Below are 17,799 nucleotides of genomic sequence, written 5' to 3' on the forward strand. Positions count from 1 at the left end.
ATCCTTTCTCATTTTATGCTTTTAGCTTCATTGTTATTTATATTTCTAGCTCCTCAAAAAACTTGTTTATTATATGAAAGCACAAAAACATTAACAATGTTTTAGTTATCATTTTCTTAATTTCTAAAACAATAACCTTGCTCATTTCAATTTCTTTTCCTTACTCAAATCTTAGAAGTAAAAATATATATAATCACAAAATTACATAAAAATTGAATATGAAAAAATATTGAAAGATGTGTTGAATATGGACATGTTGTAATTGTTGAGAAATCTATAGGGCAAGATATAAGATGATTTCTCTTTTAACTTGATAATTGCTTGTGATGTATTTTTACTTTTTCTTACCTATTAGCTTCTTCTTGTGTTATTACATTATTCTTATCATCAAACAACTGCCAAAACAAGAAGATCAACAATACACAAGAACACTGAATATAGGCTGCAAGCCAGGGCCAAAACCTCTCCACCTGAGAGGAGAACCCACAAATCTCCTTTTCCTATAGATTCTTCAATTGATGAATTCCAAGACCAATGCCTCTCCAAGACCAAGTCCGATCTTCTTGATGATGTGTTTCCTTTTCCAATTCAAACCTAGTCAAATATTTTCCAGTAGCACAACTTCGACCCCCAACAACATAATTTCGGCCTCTATAGCAGGTCTAAAATTTCCGGCCTCTCCAACAATAGTTGTTTCCACACGTGTGAGATGATTTAGGACTCCCAAGGCTTCTTGAGACCTTCACTTGAGTTTCTCCTTCTTCTAGGGCTTGAGGATGACCTAATGAGCCTTCCTTCGACCTTGTTTTTGCACTTTCTCCAAGTTCGATCCTGCAGTAGCAAAACCCTAACCCAACAGTAGAAACCCTAGGCTCCTTCCTTCGCACGTGTGATGAGAGAGAGAGAAATAGCCCAATCACTTTATCTTCATCCTCCTTCTTCCTTCGCTAGCCCTTTACTTCTTCTACTTTACTTGCTTGATGAGAAAATGAATTGTGTCCATAGGAGGTCGAGTTCCCTCCTATATATAGGCTTCCAAGGTGGACGAAGTACCTCAAATTAGGCTAACTTCTTAGCTGGCAAGATGACTTGGTATTGGAGGGTATTTTGACACTTTTAAATACAAAAATAATTCTTTTTACAAGTTACAATGTGCCTGATGGGGTATTCAACATATGACAATGACTCTTTTGACTTCTTGACCTAGGAAAAACCCTAGAAGCACTCAATGGGTGCTTGACCTCTAAAATAAAAGACCTTGAGCATGAAACTCATGCTTCAAAAATAAAAATAAAAAAATTTCTTTCATTTTACAATATACGAGAATCAAAAGTACATTTTATATTTATGAAGACCAAACCTAGTTACACATTTTTCAACACTCCCTCTTAACATAGGGAGGTATTCATAAGCGGTACATAGACATTCTCAATCCAAAGAGATTGCATAAGAGTCAGATTGGTAATCCATCTGTTTAGCATCATACCAACCAGCATTGTCACATAGTAAGGCCTTGACTAATAACTCTATCTCTCCACAAGATCAGAGCACAATGTTGGCGAGACCCATCACTGATAGACACCATCATCATTGTCTCTCAAGGCACATATCCCACCCGGGTGTTCATAGGGTATGTCCTTCCAGGACTATTCTTATCTTGGATTCCAAGTCCTTAAAGAATATCGGTCCTCTATGACTACTCTTATCTTGGATGCCCTACCTCATCCTTAAAGAGTATCAAATGCCATATGCTTACCCAATTCTCCATTCTTTCTTCCCGAAGTGAAGACAAGAATGATGTGTCTATCTCTCCCTCTCAACTAGGGAGGGTATATCAACTAGTCTAAGCTTATTGCTCACATACACAAGCCTCTTGTTAGGAAGAAATTTTGTTAAGATGTCAGCTACCTTTTCATCAGTCGAGATATACCATCGCTGCAACGCTCCATCCTGCACCATCTTTCGAATATAGTGATACTTGTTATTTATGTGCTTTGTCATTCCATGGAACACTAGGTCTTCAGACACCCTTATACAGTTGGTGTTGTCACAATGTATCACTGTAGGGTCCATCGGTCCTTCAAATAAGTTAGACAACAACTTCCTCAACCAGACAACTTCTCTACTTACTTCACAGGCTGTAATATATATAGCCTCAACACTACTCAAAGCAATCAATTCTTGCTTTCTGCTCATCTAGGAGACCATGGAGGATCCCAAACTAAAGAATCCTCCAGTAATGCTTCTTCCATCCTGCTCACTACCTCCCCAGTCGGAATATGTATATCCAATCAAGTCGATATCATTCCTCTTATCATACTTCAGGCAATGGTGGATTGTTCCTTCTAGATATCTCAATATATGCTTCACTGCTATCCAATGATCATGTTTGGGCTCTAATGGGAACTGATTGAGATTCACTACAAAACATATGCATGGTCGAGTATTCACCAAGTACATCAGTGAGCCAATCAATTGTCTATACCTGGTCGAATCCACTGGGCTTGACTCAAAACTTCTTAGCCTCTTCAAGTTCATGGGAGTTGTCATAGGTTTGCAATCCATCAAGTCAAACCTCTCCAGCATCTCAAACACATACTTTCCTTGACCTAGATAAATCTCATCAAGTCCCTGCCAAACTTCGAGTCCCAAGTAAGAGTGCATCAACCCTAGATCCTTCATGTCGAATTTTGTTGCCATTTGCTTCTTGCACTCTTGAATATGACCTTCCACACCTTTCATGAGAAGATCATCCACATACAGAAGAATGATCATAGGCTCATCCTTCACAACCTTGATATAGAGATTCAAATCAACAGAACTCTTCGAGAATCCCAATCTTTGTAGATATGCATCCATCCTTGCATACCATGCCCTTGGTGCTTGCTTAAGGCCATACAATGCTTTCTTTAACCTGCAAACATAAGTTTCTCTATCTTTGACTTCAAATCCCAAGGGTTGCTCTATATAGACTTCTTCATCAATAGTGTCATTTAGAAATGTAGTCTTGACATCCATTTGATGGATGTTCCACCCCATCAATGCTGCCAAAGAGAATAGTGAACGTATATTTGTATACCTTGTTGTAGGTGCCAATGTCTCTTCATAATTGATGCCTTCTTGTCGAGAGAAGTCCCTAGCCACAACTCTTACCTTATATTTATCAATACTTCCATTTGATGCATGTTTAACCTTGTAGAGCCACTTGGAAGTTACCACATATTTGTCTTTAGGCCTAGGTACGATCTCCCAAACTCCATTTTCATTATTGATTGATAATCTTCATTCATGGCACTTTCCATTCTTGATGTTCGACATCTTCTTTAAAGGTGTATGGTTTTGTTTCTATTATTTTGGTCATATAGGTTACATACCCAGAATATATTTTGGGTTTCTTACTTTCCCTAAATGTGTGTTTGGCTGCTCCATGTCCCTTTGCATCTAAGGGAGTAGATTTCAAACCAATTAGGTCTCTTTCTACTTTCAGGGATGACCACAAGTTGCACAGGTTCACTAGGACCTTCATTTTCATGATTTAAATATTCTTCCTCCCTGGTACCTTCCTCTTCAAATATAGGAAATTATTCGCCATCAAAGTCCATCAAGAGGTCTTTTGGTTTCTTAAATGCAATACTTTCATCAAATATCACATCGCGACTAACTTCTATTCAGTGTCCTTCCTTTATATAGATCCTATATGCCTTTGAAGTATTACTATAGCCAACAAATGTTCCCTTCATGCTTTTAGGATTTGACTTCTTTCTCTTGTCCTTTGGTATGTGAATGTAGACAAGACAACTAAATATTTGGAGATGGTCCATGCTTGGTTTCTTCCCAGTGAATGCTTTTTCAAGAGTCATGTTGTCTAGTGATCTGTGAGGACTTCAATTTTGAATATACACAACAGTCTTTGTTGCTTCTCCCCACAGAAATTTTGGCAAATCTTGATCATGTAACATGGCTCTTACACTTTCTTCAATAGATCGATTCTTTTGTTTTGCAACTCCATTTGTTCGGGATTGTATGGGACTATCAACTCCCTCTTAATTCTAGAATTCTGATAGAAATCTATGACTTCCTTTGAAGTATATTCTCCTCCATTATTGGACCTTAGAACCTTTATTCTTCTTTTTGTACGATTCTCCACTTCAGCTTTGAATTCTTGAAATTTGATGAATACTTCATCCTTGGATTTCAACAAATAAACTCAAGTTTTCCTTGAATGATCATCAATGAATGTCACATAATATAGATGACCTCCAAGAGACTTTGTAGACATAGGACCACATACATCGGAATGAATGAGATCCATAATTTATTTTGACCTTGAAGCACTGCTTCCAAATGGTCTCTTGACATTTTTGTCTAATGCACATTCCTTGCATACTCCATGATCCTCCTTGAGTTCGAGGATGCCATTCACCATTGAATTTAGAGTTGGTAAAATTTTGTAGTGAAGGTGACCAAGCCTTCTATGCCAAAGTTCACAGGGGCTTACTTCAATGTGAACCAAAGCTCGGGAGAGAGGAGTCAGCAATCTATAGAGTCTTCTTTCACAAATCCCAATCATCTTTGCATTTTCGATGCTAGAGTTTTTATCCCATACTACAACCTTTCCATCTATAAAAGCGACTCTATCTCCCTTATCTTCTAGACATAAAATAGAAAGTAGATTCTTTTGCAAACCTGGAAAAAATAGGATCCTGTTAAGATGAATATTTCCTCCATTCGCTAGCTCCAACGAGGTTGATCCAATTCCTCTTACAGGATAGCACTTCTTGTCACCATGCTCAACGAAGTAAGAAGATTTTCCTCTTGATAAGGTCTTTAGTTGCTTGTGTTCACTAGTCATATTACTAAAATGTTATCATCTTCAAATGTGCCAATAAGAGCTGAGAATAGTCCTTCATCCTTTGTAGATGTCTTGGTCATATCATTCTTAATAAATAGGAGATTCCACAATGCCTTGATGCCCTTCCTTAAATGACTTGCTCTCATAGAACACTCCTTTAGAAACTTCTTCAAGAGAGTAGTGATCTTCATCATGCCCTTAGCTAACCCTAGCTCTGATACCATGTTGAGAAATCTATAGGGCAATAGATAGCATGGTTTCTCTTTTAACTTGATAACTGCTTGTGACACCTTTTTAATTTTTCTTACTTATTAGCTTCTTCTTGTATTATTATGTTATTTTTATCATCAAACAACTACCAAAACAAGAAGATTAGTAGTACACAAGAACACTGAATATAGGTTGCTAGCCAAGGCCAAAACCTCTCCACCTGAAAGGAAACCCCACAAATCTCTTCTCTTCTTATAGATTCTTCAATTGACGAATTCCAAGACCTCTAAACCAAGACCAATACCTCTCCAAGTCCAAGTCTGGCCTTCTTGATGATGTGCTTCCTTTGTCCAATTCAAACCTAGTCAAATCTCTTCCAGTAGCACAACTTCGACCCATAGCAACAAAATTTCGGCCTCTACTATAGGGCTGAATTTTTCGGCCTCTCCAGCAACAACTACTTCCACACATGTGAGCTGATTTAGGACTCCCAAGGCTTCTTGAGACCTTTGTTTGACTTTCTCCTTCTAGGGCTTGAGGATTTCATTGTTACACATATAGCATCATTGAGGATTTAATTCTTACACATATAGCATCATTTATGAATCAAAGCCAATTCTTAGAAGAGCCTTCCCTATATTGTCTTCCCATTATGCAAACAAGGAGAAATTGGTTCCTCTTTGGTGAATGAATAAAATTGGCAATACCCAATTACTCTCACATTGTAAGTAATTGCATACTTGTGAAAGTAACTATATAGCAAAAAATTGTAGCTCTTGGGGATGTACACCACCAATCTATTGGATATTTTCCACACTCCCCATCACATAAAGCCTCATTTGTGCCAAACACAACTTGCCCACATAAAATTGAGTGAATTGAATCTAGTTGAAGAATGCTTCTAAATTTGGATCACAAATCCTTTTTATTATTGACATGGATCCCTTAATAAGGTATTACCACTTGAAGGAGGTCTCTTCTTTGTTTGCACAACATATTTGGAAGCTCCATCCAGCAATTCCAAGGATCACAGGAGACCCTTTTAGAATTAAACTTATGACCTGTAGCAAAATAAAAACCCTCTAAATGGGTGGTTAGTCTAGGTAACGGCAAGAAGGAGAATAAAATAGACAGATCAATTTTTTGTGTATTATTTTTCTAGTATGTCCTTGTTAGTAAATACATGTAGAAAGTATTGAGAAAGTAGACTATTTGAACACTAGTATCATGGAGAAAATGCCTATTTATGATTGTATGTAAGTTCGTTATAGATATAGCGGTATAGCATTTTCATATTTTTGGTTTTGTAAAAATAATCTTATCTTGTGTATAGGTGTATAAGACAGTACTATAATGTACTCAATTTCTGAAAAAAGTTCAGTCTCAACGTGCCTTCATTCTAAAATCTAGTATCTAGCTTGACTTACTGTAACAGCCATCCGTTTGTCTCAGTCAAAGTTTGTCTTACTGGTTGCATAATAGATTATCTCTAATAAAAAGTAAGATGCAAATAAACATATAGAATTTTGTTTGTGGATTCACTTGAGAGGTGTTCAGTTCCATCACCGATATATAAATTGATATATCATGGATATAGGTCGGGATCTCTTTTATCTCTGATGGTTTAATCTTCTAAGAGAAAGTCGGTGTTTCATATATTTCACTTAAACATGGCCTATTTGTATCTGCATGTCAGATATCACATATTGGTTTGACTATCACAACAGTGATCTCACAGTTACATGCATCAGTATCCATAACCACACAGAATGATCCCGAAATGACTTATTACAGTGTTGCCTTGTGAGCTTATAAGCAGGTATGAATATACTATTGTTCCCATGGTTGTTGCGGATAGTAATATGTAGATATCTCGGTAATTTTGGGGTCAACAACCCTATGACAAACCAGGGATGTCCCTGTCACAAAACACATCCAGAATCGGTGGGCTGGATATAGGGAAAAAGATTAGGGTGCAATATCATGCACTCAAGTGTGGAAGAGATATACGTAATTGAATCGATGGGCTGAATACAGGGAAAGAGGTTAGGGTGCAATATCATGCACTCAAGTGCGGAATAGATATTTGCAATTGTGAAACACCTGTGGGTGTGTGAACACGGTGTGAGCTGCACACACCCAAGCCTGTGGGTGCATGCACCCTGCCTACAAGGTGTCTTAGACATTTAAAAATAGCTTCGGACTTTTAAGATGATTTTGTTCCTATAGATATGCTTATGATTACATGTTTAGGATGCCCTAAGGCAATCCATCATTAAAGGATACAAACTATAGGGTGGTAAGCCATTAAATTCCTAGCTGAAAACCCTAATTAATAAATGGCCCAAATTTTGTACTCAAGACCTGCATTTTTGTTTACGGAAAAGTTATATAACTACTCAAAGATAAAAAATTGTGTTCCAATTCACTCCAACTGGAACAACCAGAGCTTAAGCTCTTCTCATTAGACCTCATCTCATCCACTCAATTAAAAGAGTTTGAATCTCCGCGTCATATTAATCATCCTTCTAAGGTGAACACAAAACACAAATCAGGAGCACATCAAGAAAACCATACTCGTACAAAGTTTTCCTAGTTGGCATAAATGGCAGCAACACAAATAAGGAGAGGTGTTTGTTTAAGTACATATTCCATTCCCAAGGAGGAAAGCTAGACTTTGCTTTACAACCCTTTTTAGCACTGTACTAAATTCCGCAAATTTTCATAATCCACCACTTCTGAGATCGATTACGAAAGTCAAAGGGTTAAGATGTAACGATGAGAACTTCAAGAATTGCTGCAGGTTAGCTGGTAGGAACTTGAAACTTCATGCTGTATGCTTGTACCATGTGGCCAGCAGGGTGATCAGACAAACTAAGCTTACTGTGGTCGTGGCAAATTGCAATTGGTAATCAGCAAAAGGAGGACAACGTTCTGAAAATTAAAACCAATTGGTTGAACTTATACAAGTTTTCTTGTTGCAAAAGTAACTTTGATGCTACACAGAAGACGTATTGACAAAATTCTATATGCAACAATCATAGTATATGTATAGCATTACGAGAATACGAGTGCTGTAGAAGGTGAAGGAAAACATTCACTGAGAGACTGACGCACTCTCGTCAAAATTGAATCTGATATATATAAACATGTCTACAATAGCTACTACGAATAAGAAGTATTCATTAAGTAGCACAAGAATTAATTGGAATAAATGGACCAATGGCTAATGAATGTGTCAACAGTTATTTCCAATAATTGACTTGTGGAAAGGAAATTTTCTATGGCAGCCACCAAAAGAGAACCAAGCATTGTCATTTCAGTTAGAATTTTCAGCATTAATACATTCTTTTGACATGGCATAAAATTCCAGCATTTCCTCTTCTAATGGATGAGTCTTTCCAACAATGACAAGGCAATGCAATGGCGGGCCAAAGTCAATAGTAAGTAAGTCTTTCATGGATCCAGCAACTATCTTCTGCATTTCACTGCCGAGGCGAACCAAGCCTACACAGTGTGTGTCCTCATTATATGCTGCAAAAAAGACACGTATCAATAGCATTTGAGGCTTATGTAAGATGTAATTTTTATATTGCCACAGACATCTTGATTTTTTATGCGGGAATTGAGAAATTGCTAAAAGTAAGATTGTAACATCAAAAAGCTCTAAATACAATGTTTTTTTGCCTTCCCAAAGTATTTGCCATTCCCCTTATATATTGGAGGGGCTGAAGAATATCTATAATAACTTTACAGCGTGCACATATTTGAATGCCCTAGCCTAGTAAAGACATGGCATGTTTCTGAACGTTTCTGCATGTGATTATGGTTTGATATGGAAAAAAGGTTCTAAATAAAAAAACCTTTCCCTCGATAAAAACATAAGTCATATTCACCATTCAAAATTCATAAAGATGCATTAACCATATTAAGCAGTTCTATATCATAATTGAGAGTTGAACCTCCTAAGAAGTTCCAGACAGTTACAAACAACTACTGCAGCACTTTCAATCTCAACTCTGCGAGCATGAACAATGAAACAGTTAGAAACAGTTGAGAGAAGTTGAAAGCAGATGGAGTGGTAAGCATGCAAGAATAAATAGTGGAGTGGTAAGCCTTTCTTGCCATGCATGTAGCAAAACTGGCATGTGGATGGGAAATAGGTAACCAACTAAGAAACCAGATTTGTCCTCCCGTCCCCCCCCCCCATGTCCCACATCCCACATGTCGGACATGATTCTCGAGGGATACATGTCCAATTTGTGGGTCGAGCATGTTCAAACACGTGAGATTCATTGGGCCCACGAATCCGATTCACCCAGCAGCATGTCCTGATTTCGGGACACGTGTCCCTCTAGAAACGTATGTCGCGGCTCCTTAAAAACCTGATTTGGGCCGCTTTCTCTTCATTGTTGTGTCTCTCTCTTGCAGAGGGAGGAGTGGTTGAAGGGAAAGACAAAGATGTGCGATGTGTTTGCTAATGATATGGGTTTGTACAATACTGTTGAGTTGACATTGGCCAACTTGGATCTTAATGAGCCAGTGCTAGAGCCTGTCACTTTTTATGATGGTCATATTCTTGAGGGATCATCCTCTACACCAGCAGATGCAGAGATTAGATTGGATGCAGAGGAGGAGGATGCAGAGATTAGATTGGATGCAAAGGAGGAGGATGCAGAGGAGAGCAATGGTGACCATGACAGTGATGTTGATTTTGATGATGATGATTGATGAGCTACCTACTACCTTGTAGTTGTTTTGTATTTGCTATTTCTATTTTCCATTGGCATTGTTAGTCAGGAGTCCTCAGGACTCAGTACCTATGTAACACATTTTGATTTTGATAACCTAATGAGAAAACTGTAGTTTCTTGTCTTTCTCCTATTGGATCACTGATGACTGTCACAATTGTATTTGTATGAATAATGTTAAAACTACAAATTTACAATGTAGAATCTAGATGTATGTCTGAATTTGTATCATCATGAGAATTTGTGTAATATGAAATCATTGAAATATATATTTAGTATCAATTTTAATTATATATATATATATATATATATATATATATATAACGTGTCCTGTTTCGAGGGCTCTACATGTTGATTTGGGGTAGCATCGAATGTGCTCTAGGCCTCAAATTTTGCAGGGAGGCTTGGGCACATGTATTCCAAAGAACCCAGAAAGCATTTTGGGAAATTCCACCTAGAGACAATTTTATTAAAATAATTAATATTTTTTAATGGGACCCTAAGTCTAAACTTAGGGAATTAAAAGTATTAATGGGTATTAATTTAATTGTGGGTGTAACTTCTAGAAGAAGAGAAGGATCAAGCTAAAATGATCTTAGCCATTGATTATCTTTTAAATTTGGGTTGTTGAATGTCAACGAGAAGATTACTTAAGGGAGCTTGAGGGTCATTCGGAAAACACACCAAGAGATCAAGAGATCGAATTTCTCAAGTGAGAAATTCTCAGGAGGAAATTCTGATCGAGTAGATTTCTTGCAGTTGAGGGGCAGGGATAGTTGGGTTGGAGTATCTTCTCTAGAGCCTAGGATACGCAACAGAGAAATGGAGAGAGACACTAGAGGGGTTGACGTTGAGCCAGAAGGGCTCACGCGGAGGCAGCTCAGTGACCCATGCAGAAGTCTGAGTTTTGCAGAGTTGACATTTCTAAGCCGGGACAGTTGGAAACTGCTCCAGAAGGCAAGACGTTTCCCAGTTGAGCTGACACAGAGCCTCAGAGAGCTCCACGAAGGCCCATGTAATTACTGCGCAGGGGCGACGTAGTTGTAGCTAGGGACAGTTGATTCAGTTGTCAGAAGAGTCGACATTTGCAGGGTAGAGTGAGGTAATCTCACAATTCTTCTTTGCCATTTGTATTTCTCTGTAACTGGATTGTTGGGAGGGCATCCAAGGTTGTATTCGGAAACTACTGCTTAATAATATAAAACCCTCAGAGTTGTTGCACCGGTTTTCCCGCATTGGGTTTTTCCAGGGACATTTGTCCAAAAATAATGGTGTCACTTATGTTGTATTTTCTCTTACTCAATCTCTTGTTTCCGCATATAATTTAATTAAGTGAAGGTTGGTGTATGTATTACGATATTTGTCGTAGGAAACTGTAAGTAATTTGTTTAAAGGAATTTAACAAATAGGAGTAATATCATCAGTTGCTTCAGCAGGGGTCCTGTTGTGGAATTTTCACATGGTACCAAAGCTGCAGGTGGAACAAGAAGAGCAGTGCCGATAGATCCAACGCTGAGCAGAAAAGGGAAATCGAAAAGTTGCAGGAGGCAGCAGTTCAAAACCCCAAAGGGTTTGTGCAGTTCCAGTCAGAGGGCTGAAATTTCGAGGCAGCCTCTCTCCGAGTGAGTCGACGGAGAGATGGGCCATTTCTAGCTGGAGGGCTGAAATTTCGAGGCAGTCTCTCTTCGAGTAAGTCAACGGAGAGAAGGGCTTGTAGATTGAATTTTTGTCGAGGTAGAGGGAGCAGCGTTAAAGCCTCGACATGAGGAAAGCTGGCGGGACTCATATTTTTTTGCAGGCAGTTTGATGGGCAGAAGAGCGTCAAAAGAGAGAAGAGAAGCACGACTGAGGGAATTTCTTCCTCAAAGAATTCCTAGCCAAGGAATTCGAATTCTCTAGAGCTGAGCAACAACAAGGGACAACAGTTTTACTAGTGCATAGGCTAGCCCAACATCAACGCAGAGGAGAGAGGTCATTTAACATTTGTGGCAAAAATGACAACCAGTGGCTTGAGGGATCAAGACAAGTTGGATGGAGCATCCAACTACGTCATCTGGAAGGCTAGAATGTCATTCCTTCTAGATGAGCATGCCCTCAAAACATACGTCGACAACGTGGCGGTTGTCCCTGCAGATGCAGATTTGTTGAAGAAATACAACGCTGAGATGGTGAAGGTGAAAAGAATGATCCTCGACAAAGTGAATGATCATGTGGTCTATCACATTGCTAGCAGAGGGACTGCTAAGGAGATGTGGGACACTTTGTCTACGTTATATCAAGGATCTTCCAAGGAGCGGAAGATGTACCTTGAGCAGAAACTGAGATCTGCTCAAATGCAGAAAGGGGAGTGTGTGGATCCATTCCTCACGAAGCTTCAAGAAACTCGTGATGAATTGTCTATTGTGGAGCATACACCTCAAGATCCAGAGTTGGTTAGACTAGCCCTCAATTCTATCTTAGATGAGTGGCAAGTCTTTGTCTAGAGTATCCTGGGCAGATCAGCATTGCCGAATTGGGATGAGATATGGGCAGCTCTAAAACAAGAGGAGCTGAGGAGAGACTTAGTCAAGGTCAAAGTTGCCAAAAGCAACAACAGCAGTGGGTCGAAGCCTAAGGAGGAGGAGGATAATGCAACCCTTGTATCGAAGGGACAGCAGGAGCAGCGGAGACATAAGAAGGACGTCTTGAAGATCAGGTGTTTCAGGTGTGGAGAGATGGGTCACTACGCTACTTAGTGTCATCTCAAGAAGAAGGACAAGGATGAGAAACATGATCCGAAGGCTGCGCCCGCGAAGATCAAAGAGGAGGAATTCACCATGACAACCGAGATACCTCCAGGAGGGAGGTGGGTTGATTTGGAGTTGTAGTTCGAAAGAGCTATAGATGGGAAGGGTCCTTGAGGAGTCCACCTCTTGGATTAATACCTTGCTACAGAAGCCCAATTATGTGATAGTAGGATGGACTAGTGTTGGATGGTGTCGAGGAGTGTTGGAGAGACAGTTGCAGTGGCTAGGAGCGCCAAAGACTGAACAACGCAAAGCAAAGTTGGCAACAGTGTAGATGGCACAAAGAAGAGGTCAGTAGCAGCACAATAGATTTAGAGGGTCAGTGCAGAGACTAGCAGCACTCACGCTTCAGCATTCACGTGGTATCATACTGAACACAATTAGTTCAGTAATTTTGGATATTTTTTCGTTGCTAATAGAGTAGCAACAACAGTTTGCAGTGCAGTGGCAGTGCTAGCAGCAGCACAGATGCAACACTTGAGAGGGAGTTGTAGTACGAATGCAGTGTTGATAGTGGCAGTGTCAGCAATAGTACAGTTACAACATCAATGCAATAGTTGGTGGACAACATGTCAAACATCAGTAGCGCAGAGGACGATGCTTTAGAGTCTGAGCAGTATACAACAACGTATATTGCTAGAGCACATTCCTCGCTAAGAGGGAGTGTTTATTTAGGGTAGCATTGGATGTGATCTAGGCCTCAAATTTTGCAGGGAGGCTTGGGCACATGTATTCCAAAGAACCCAGAAAGCGTTTTGGGAAATTCCACCCAGAGACAATTTTATTAAAATAATTAATATTGTTTAATGGGACCCTAATTCTAAACTTAAGAAATTAAAAATATTAATGGGTATTAATCTAATTGTGGGTGTAACTTCTAGAAGAAGACAAGGATCAAGCTAAAATGATCTTAGCCATTGATTAGCTTTTAATCTGGGTCGTTGAATGTCAACGAGAAGATTATTTAAGGGAGCTTGAGGATCATTTGGAAAACACACCAAGAGATCAAGAGATCAAATTTCTGAAGTGAGAAGTTCTTAGGAGGAAATTCTGATCGAGTAGATTTCTTACAGTTGAGGGCAGGGATAGTTGGGTTGGAGTATCTTCTCCAGAGCCCAGGATATGCAACAGAGAGAGGCAGAAAGACACCAGAGGGGTTGACGCTGAGCCTAAAGGGCCCACGCAGAGCTTAACACTAAGCCAAAAGGGCTCATGCAAAGGCAGCTTAGTCACCCACGTAGAAGTCCGAGTTTTGCAGAGGAGCTGACATTTCTGAGCCGAGAGGGTTGGAAACTGCTCCAAAAGGCAAGACATTTCCCAGTTTAGCTGACGCAGAGCCTCAGAGAGCTCCATGCAGGCCCACGCAGTCACTGTGTAGGGGCAGTGTAGTTGTAGCCGGGGACAGTTGATTCAATTTCCAGAACAGTCGGGATTTGCTGGGTAGAGTGAGGTAATCTCACAATTCTTCTCTGCCAGTTGTATTTCTCTGTAACTGGATTGTCAGGAGGGCATCCAGAGTTGTATTCAAAAACCATTGCTTAATAATATAAAACCCTCAGAGGTGTTGCACCAGTTTTCCTGCGTTGGGTTTTTCTAGGGACATTTGTCCAAAAATAACAGTGTCACTTGTGTTGTATTTTATTTCTTTCTCAGTGTCTTGTTTCCACATATAATTTAATGAAGTGAAGGCTGCAATGTATGTATTACGATATTTGTTGTAGGAAACTGCAAGTAATTTGTTTAAAGGAATTTAACAAATAGGAGTAATATCATCAGTTGCTGCAGCAGGGGTCCCTGTTGTGGAATTTTCACACTATGTGCCCCATGTCGAACACTCGAATTTGTGTGTCCTGTGTGTCTTGTGTCTCCATTGCTGAGAAATCCATTAGGGCGACAACTTATGATTTATTTTAATTGATTTCTCTTATTATGACATTATCTTGTGATATTTCATTATTAGTTCTTCTTCCAATTTATCTTCTTCTTATCATCACGACTAATGCCAATCAATAAACAAGGGAGGACACAAGATGTAGGCTCACAGCTAGAGAAAAACCCCTAGGTAGGGGAAAACCCAGTCAAGAACTCTTCCTTCAGTAGATTCAAATCAAAGTGAGAACCTAGACTCAAGACCTAGACACATGATCTCCTTTACTCCATCAAGTCACCCTTCCGTAATCAAGTCATCATTCTTTCTGCAATCTTCAGTCTCTTGTATATTTTTCGGTCCCTGTAATACATAAGATACACTCGGTTCTTGTAGAACTTCAGCCCCTGTAATACATAAGATCACTCTGTTCCTGTAGAACTTTGGTCCCTGTAATACATAAGAAAACTTGGGGGTCTCTATAGTATATAAGAAAAACTTCGGTCCCCTATAATACATCTGAAGAATTCGGTCCTTGTAATCAATGCTTTATTTTATTGGCTTCTCTACTATGCATTGGATAGGTTCTTTCTTCATTTCGTATCTTACTTTAGAATTGCAAATCGAATTCATTCCACTGCTCATAGGCCGAATACACTTGTGTATTTATAGCAGTTTGAGTTTCCAACAAGAGGCCAACTTTGTCAACTTGATTGAGGCCAAATTTATCAACTTAATTGAGGCCGACTTGAAGGATTAGGAAGTTGACTTGATGGAAAAGGAGAATAATCATAACAATAATTTTCTTTCATGACACAGATGCCAAGAAGGGTCTACATAATGATAATGACTAAAAATATAATCCTAGAAGCCTTCAATGGAGGCTTTAACTTAGAAAACAATGACCCAAGCATGAAACCCATGCTTAAGTTATTTTCTTTAATAATAAAATTTCTTTTGACAAGAAAAATTATGAAGACTGGTACTAGTTACATTCTTCAACATTCCCTCTTAACTAGGGAGGTATTCATAATTACATACAAATAGAGTGCATGGAAGATTACAAAATGAAATGAACTACGAAGAGTTCCAACACACTCAGTGCTACGGACTAGATACCTAACTAGGGTATTCTATTTGAGAGGGACTAAGGGGACTCAAGCTTTAGCCAACTCTAGGTACCATCAGGCTTTTAAGCTCAACAACCAATCCCAGGGATCTAGGTGTGTATCCAAGGTCAGAGCTCCATGAACAACGCCACCCTCCCTCTTCGGGATCTAGACATCAACATATACCCCAGTTAGATGTCCTCCCAAGCATATTGCCATTAGATCAACTCTAGGTACCATCAGGCTTTTAAGCTCAACAACCAACCCGAGGGATCTAGGTGTGTATCCAAGGTCGGAGCTCCATGAACAACGCCACCCTCCCTTTTCGGGATCTAGACATCAACACATACGCCAGTTAGATGTCCTCACAAGCATATTGCCATTAGATGCTTCATCTCTCCCTAATAAACTAAATCAGATATATCCATTTGTCCAAGCATGCTTCCAAAGTGTTTAACCTTCTTATAGAGAGATTTACCTGTACAAACACAATCCCAATCAATAATAAACTTTCAAATATACATACAAGTAAACACAAACCCTTCGGGGTCCTCATTCATTTAGACGCTGCTAATATCATCATCAAGTTATCCATGTATAATTTGTCAGAAGATTTCTTCGTCTTTCACTTCTTCAGCAACACCAAATACATCCTCAAATCTTCTAACTTTATGAAACATTCATCTGTAGTACTTTTGCTTACTTCAAAATATTTACTGTCATAATATGCCCTCCCTCTCAACTGGGGAGATATACCCTTTCTTCTATCCAAGCTCCCTTTCAACTTAGGGAAATCAACAACTTCATAATATTGGAGAAACTTCATCCTTTCAAGGCTTTATTTCTTTCTTATGGTATCAACGTCATCTTGATCATCATCATTCTTATAGCATCATTCATCATGCTTACCAATATTATCAAGTCATTTTTACTTATGAACATCTTCAACATATTGAAGATTATGTACCTACAAAACTTTAGTAGCAAGCATAACCAAAAACAAATGAAGTTAACTATGTCAATACAATCAACTCATCAACTACCTAAACCTAGTTAGATTCGTACTCAACAAGCGTCATATCTTTTATCTTCTAGATTTCTTGCTAATGTTTTGTCATAAACCCTAGACTCCACCTTGAGACACAAAGCTTTAGATATCAACAAATCAATCAAATATCAATCCAATCACAGTACTATACATCTAAATTTTCAACAATTTATTTTTTTATGACAAACTCTACTAGGGTTTGTTCCAAACCCTAGATTCTTCATCATAAAAATCTTATCAATAATATCATCAAGTCCTAGAATATCAATTTCTACTAGGGTTTTATTTGTCGAAAACTAAAACATGAGTATCAACAAGTCGGTCAGCATACTTGCATATACATATCTAGGATTTCATTATCACGTACTAGCAATTTATATCAATATTCATACACACTATGTAGAGCCAAGACACAAACATCAATACATCAAAGTCGGATATACAACAATTTTTCTCTAGACTAGGGTTTCGATCAGATGAATATACACTTAGGGTTTTATTCCTAAGACCTTACTTACAAGGGTTTCAAACCCAAAAAATCTAGGGTTTCAATACATAACTTAGATATTAACAATAAACCCCAAAGAACTAGGGTTTTTATCATAACAATACCAAAACCCTAAACATCAAAAGAATAGAATTTCTAGACTTCATCAACAACCCTAAGTAGACTAGCGTTTCATAATTAATGTTGACATACCCTTAGCAATAAGAGGCTAAGGTTTTATAATGAACCCTAAAGATTAGGGTTTCATAAAAATGATCAAAATGATAAAATGATAAGGGCAGATTTAATCTAATGATTAATCACCCTAACAAGAATCTTTATGATTCAAATATCTAGACATGAGAGAGTTATGATCCCAAGAAAAATTTCAAAAATGATCATACCTTTTAATGTAAAGAGGATCAACTGTATTAGTAACTTGTAGTCCTACAATTGTATTTTTTTGTTGTAGAGGCCATTTAGAGCCTCCTTGTTATTTTTTTTTGTTCTGATCTCCATATATTACATGTATTGGACAACGCAATGGGTGCCATTTTGATATAATAGATATATTCATGAGCATACTTTGACCGTATTTTGTCTTCCCTCTATTACTCTAATGCTTTTAGTTTGGAAACATGAATGAAAATCTTAAAAAGTGTTTTTTCTTTAAAAATTAAATAGTTAAT

At 38.5% G+C, this 17,799-nt stretch overlaps 1 protein-coding gene across 2 annotated transcripts in view; it reads right to left on the reverse strand.

Moving 5' to 3' along the window:
- Positions 1 to 8,181: 8,181 nt before the first annotated feature.
- LOC149179483 (Tetrapyrrole (Corrin/Porphyrin) Methylase) overlaps positions 8,182 to 17,799 on the reverse strand; it is a 159,892-nt gene continuing 150,274 nt past the window's right edge. For both annotated transcript variants that reach the window (XM_089420682.1, XM_089420683.1), the window contains exon 7: positions 8,182 to 8,596. In XM_089420682.1, coding sequence (XP_089276808.1) covers positions 8,382 to 8,596 — 215 coding nt within the window. In that variant the 3' untranslated portion in view covers positions 8,182 to 8,381. The remainder of the gene's footprint in view (positions 8,597 to 17,799) is intronic.

The sequence above is a fragment of the Pinus tabuliformis genome, chromosome 4_1, assembly GCF_031772625.1.
Source record: "Pinus tabuliformis cultivar Carrire ecotype Pingquan chromosome 4_1, CPIR1, whole genome shotgun sequence".
Classification (NCBI taxonomy): Eukaryota; Viridiplantae; Streptophyta; class Pinopsida; order Pinales; family Pinaceae; genus Pinus; species Pinus tabuliformis.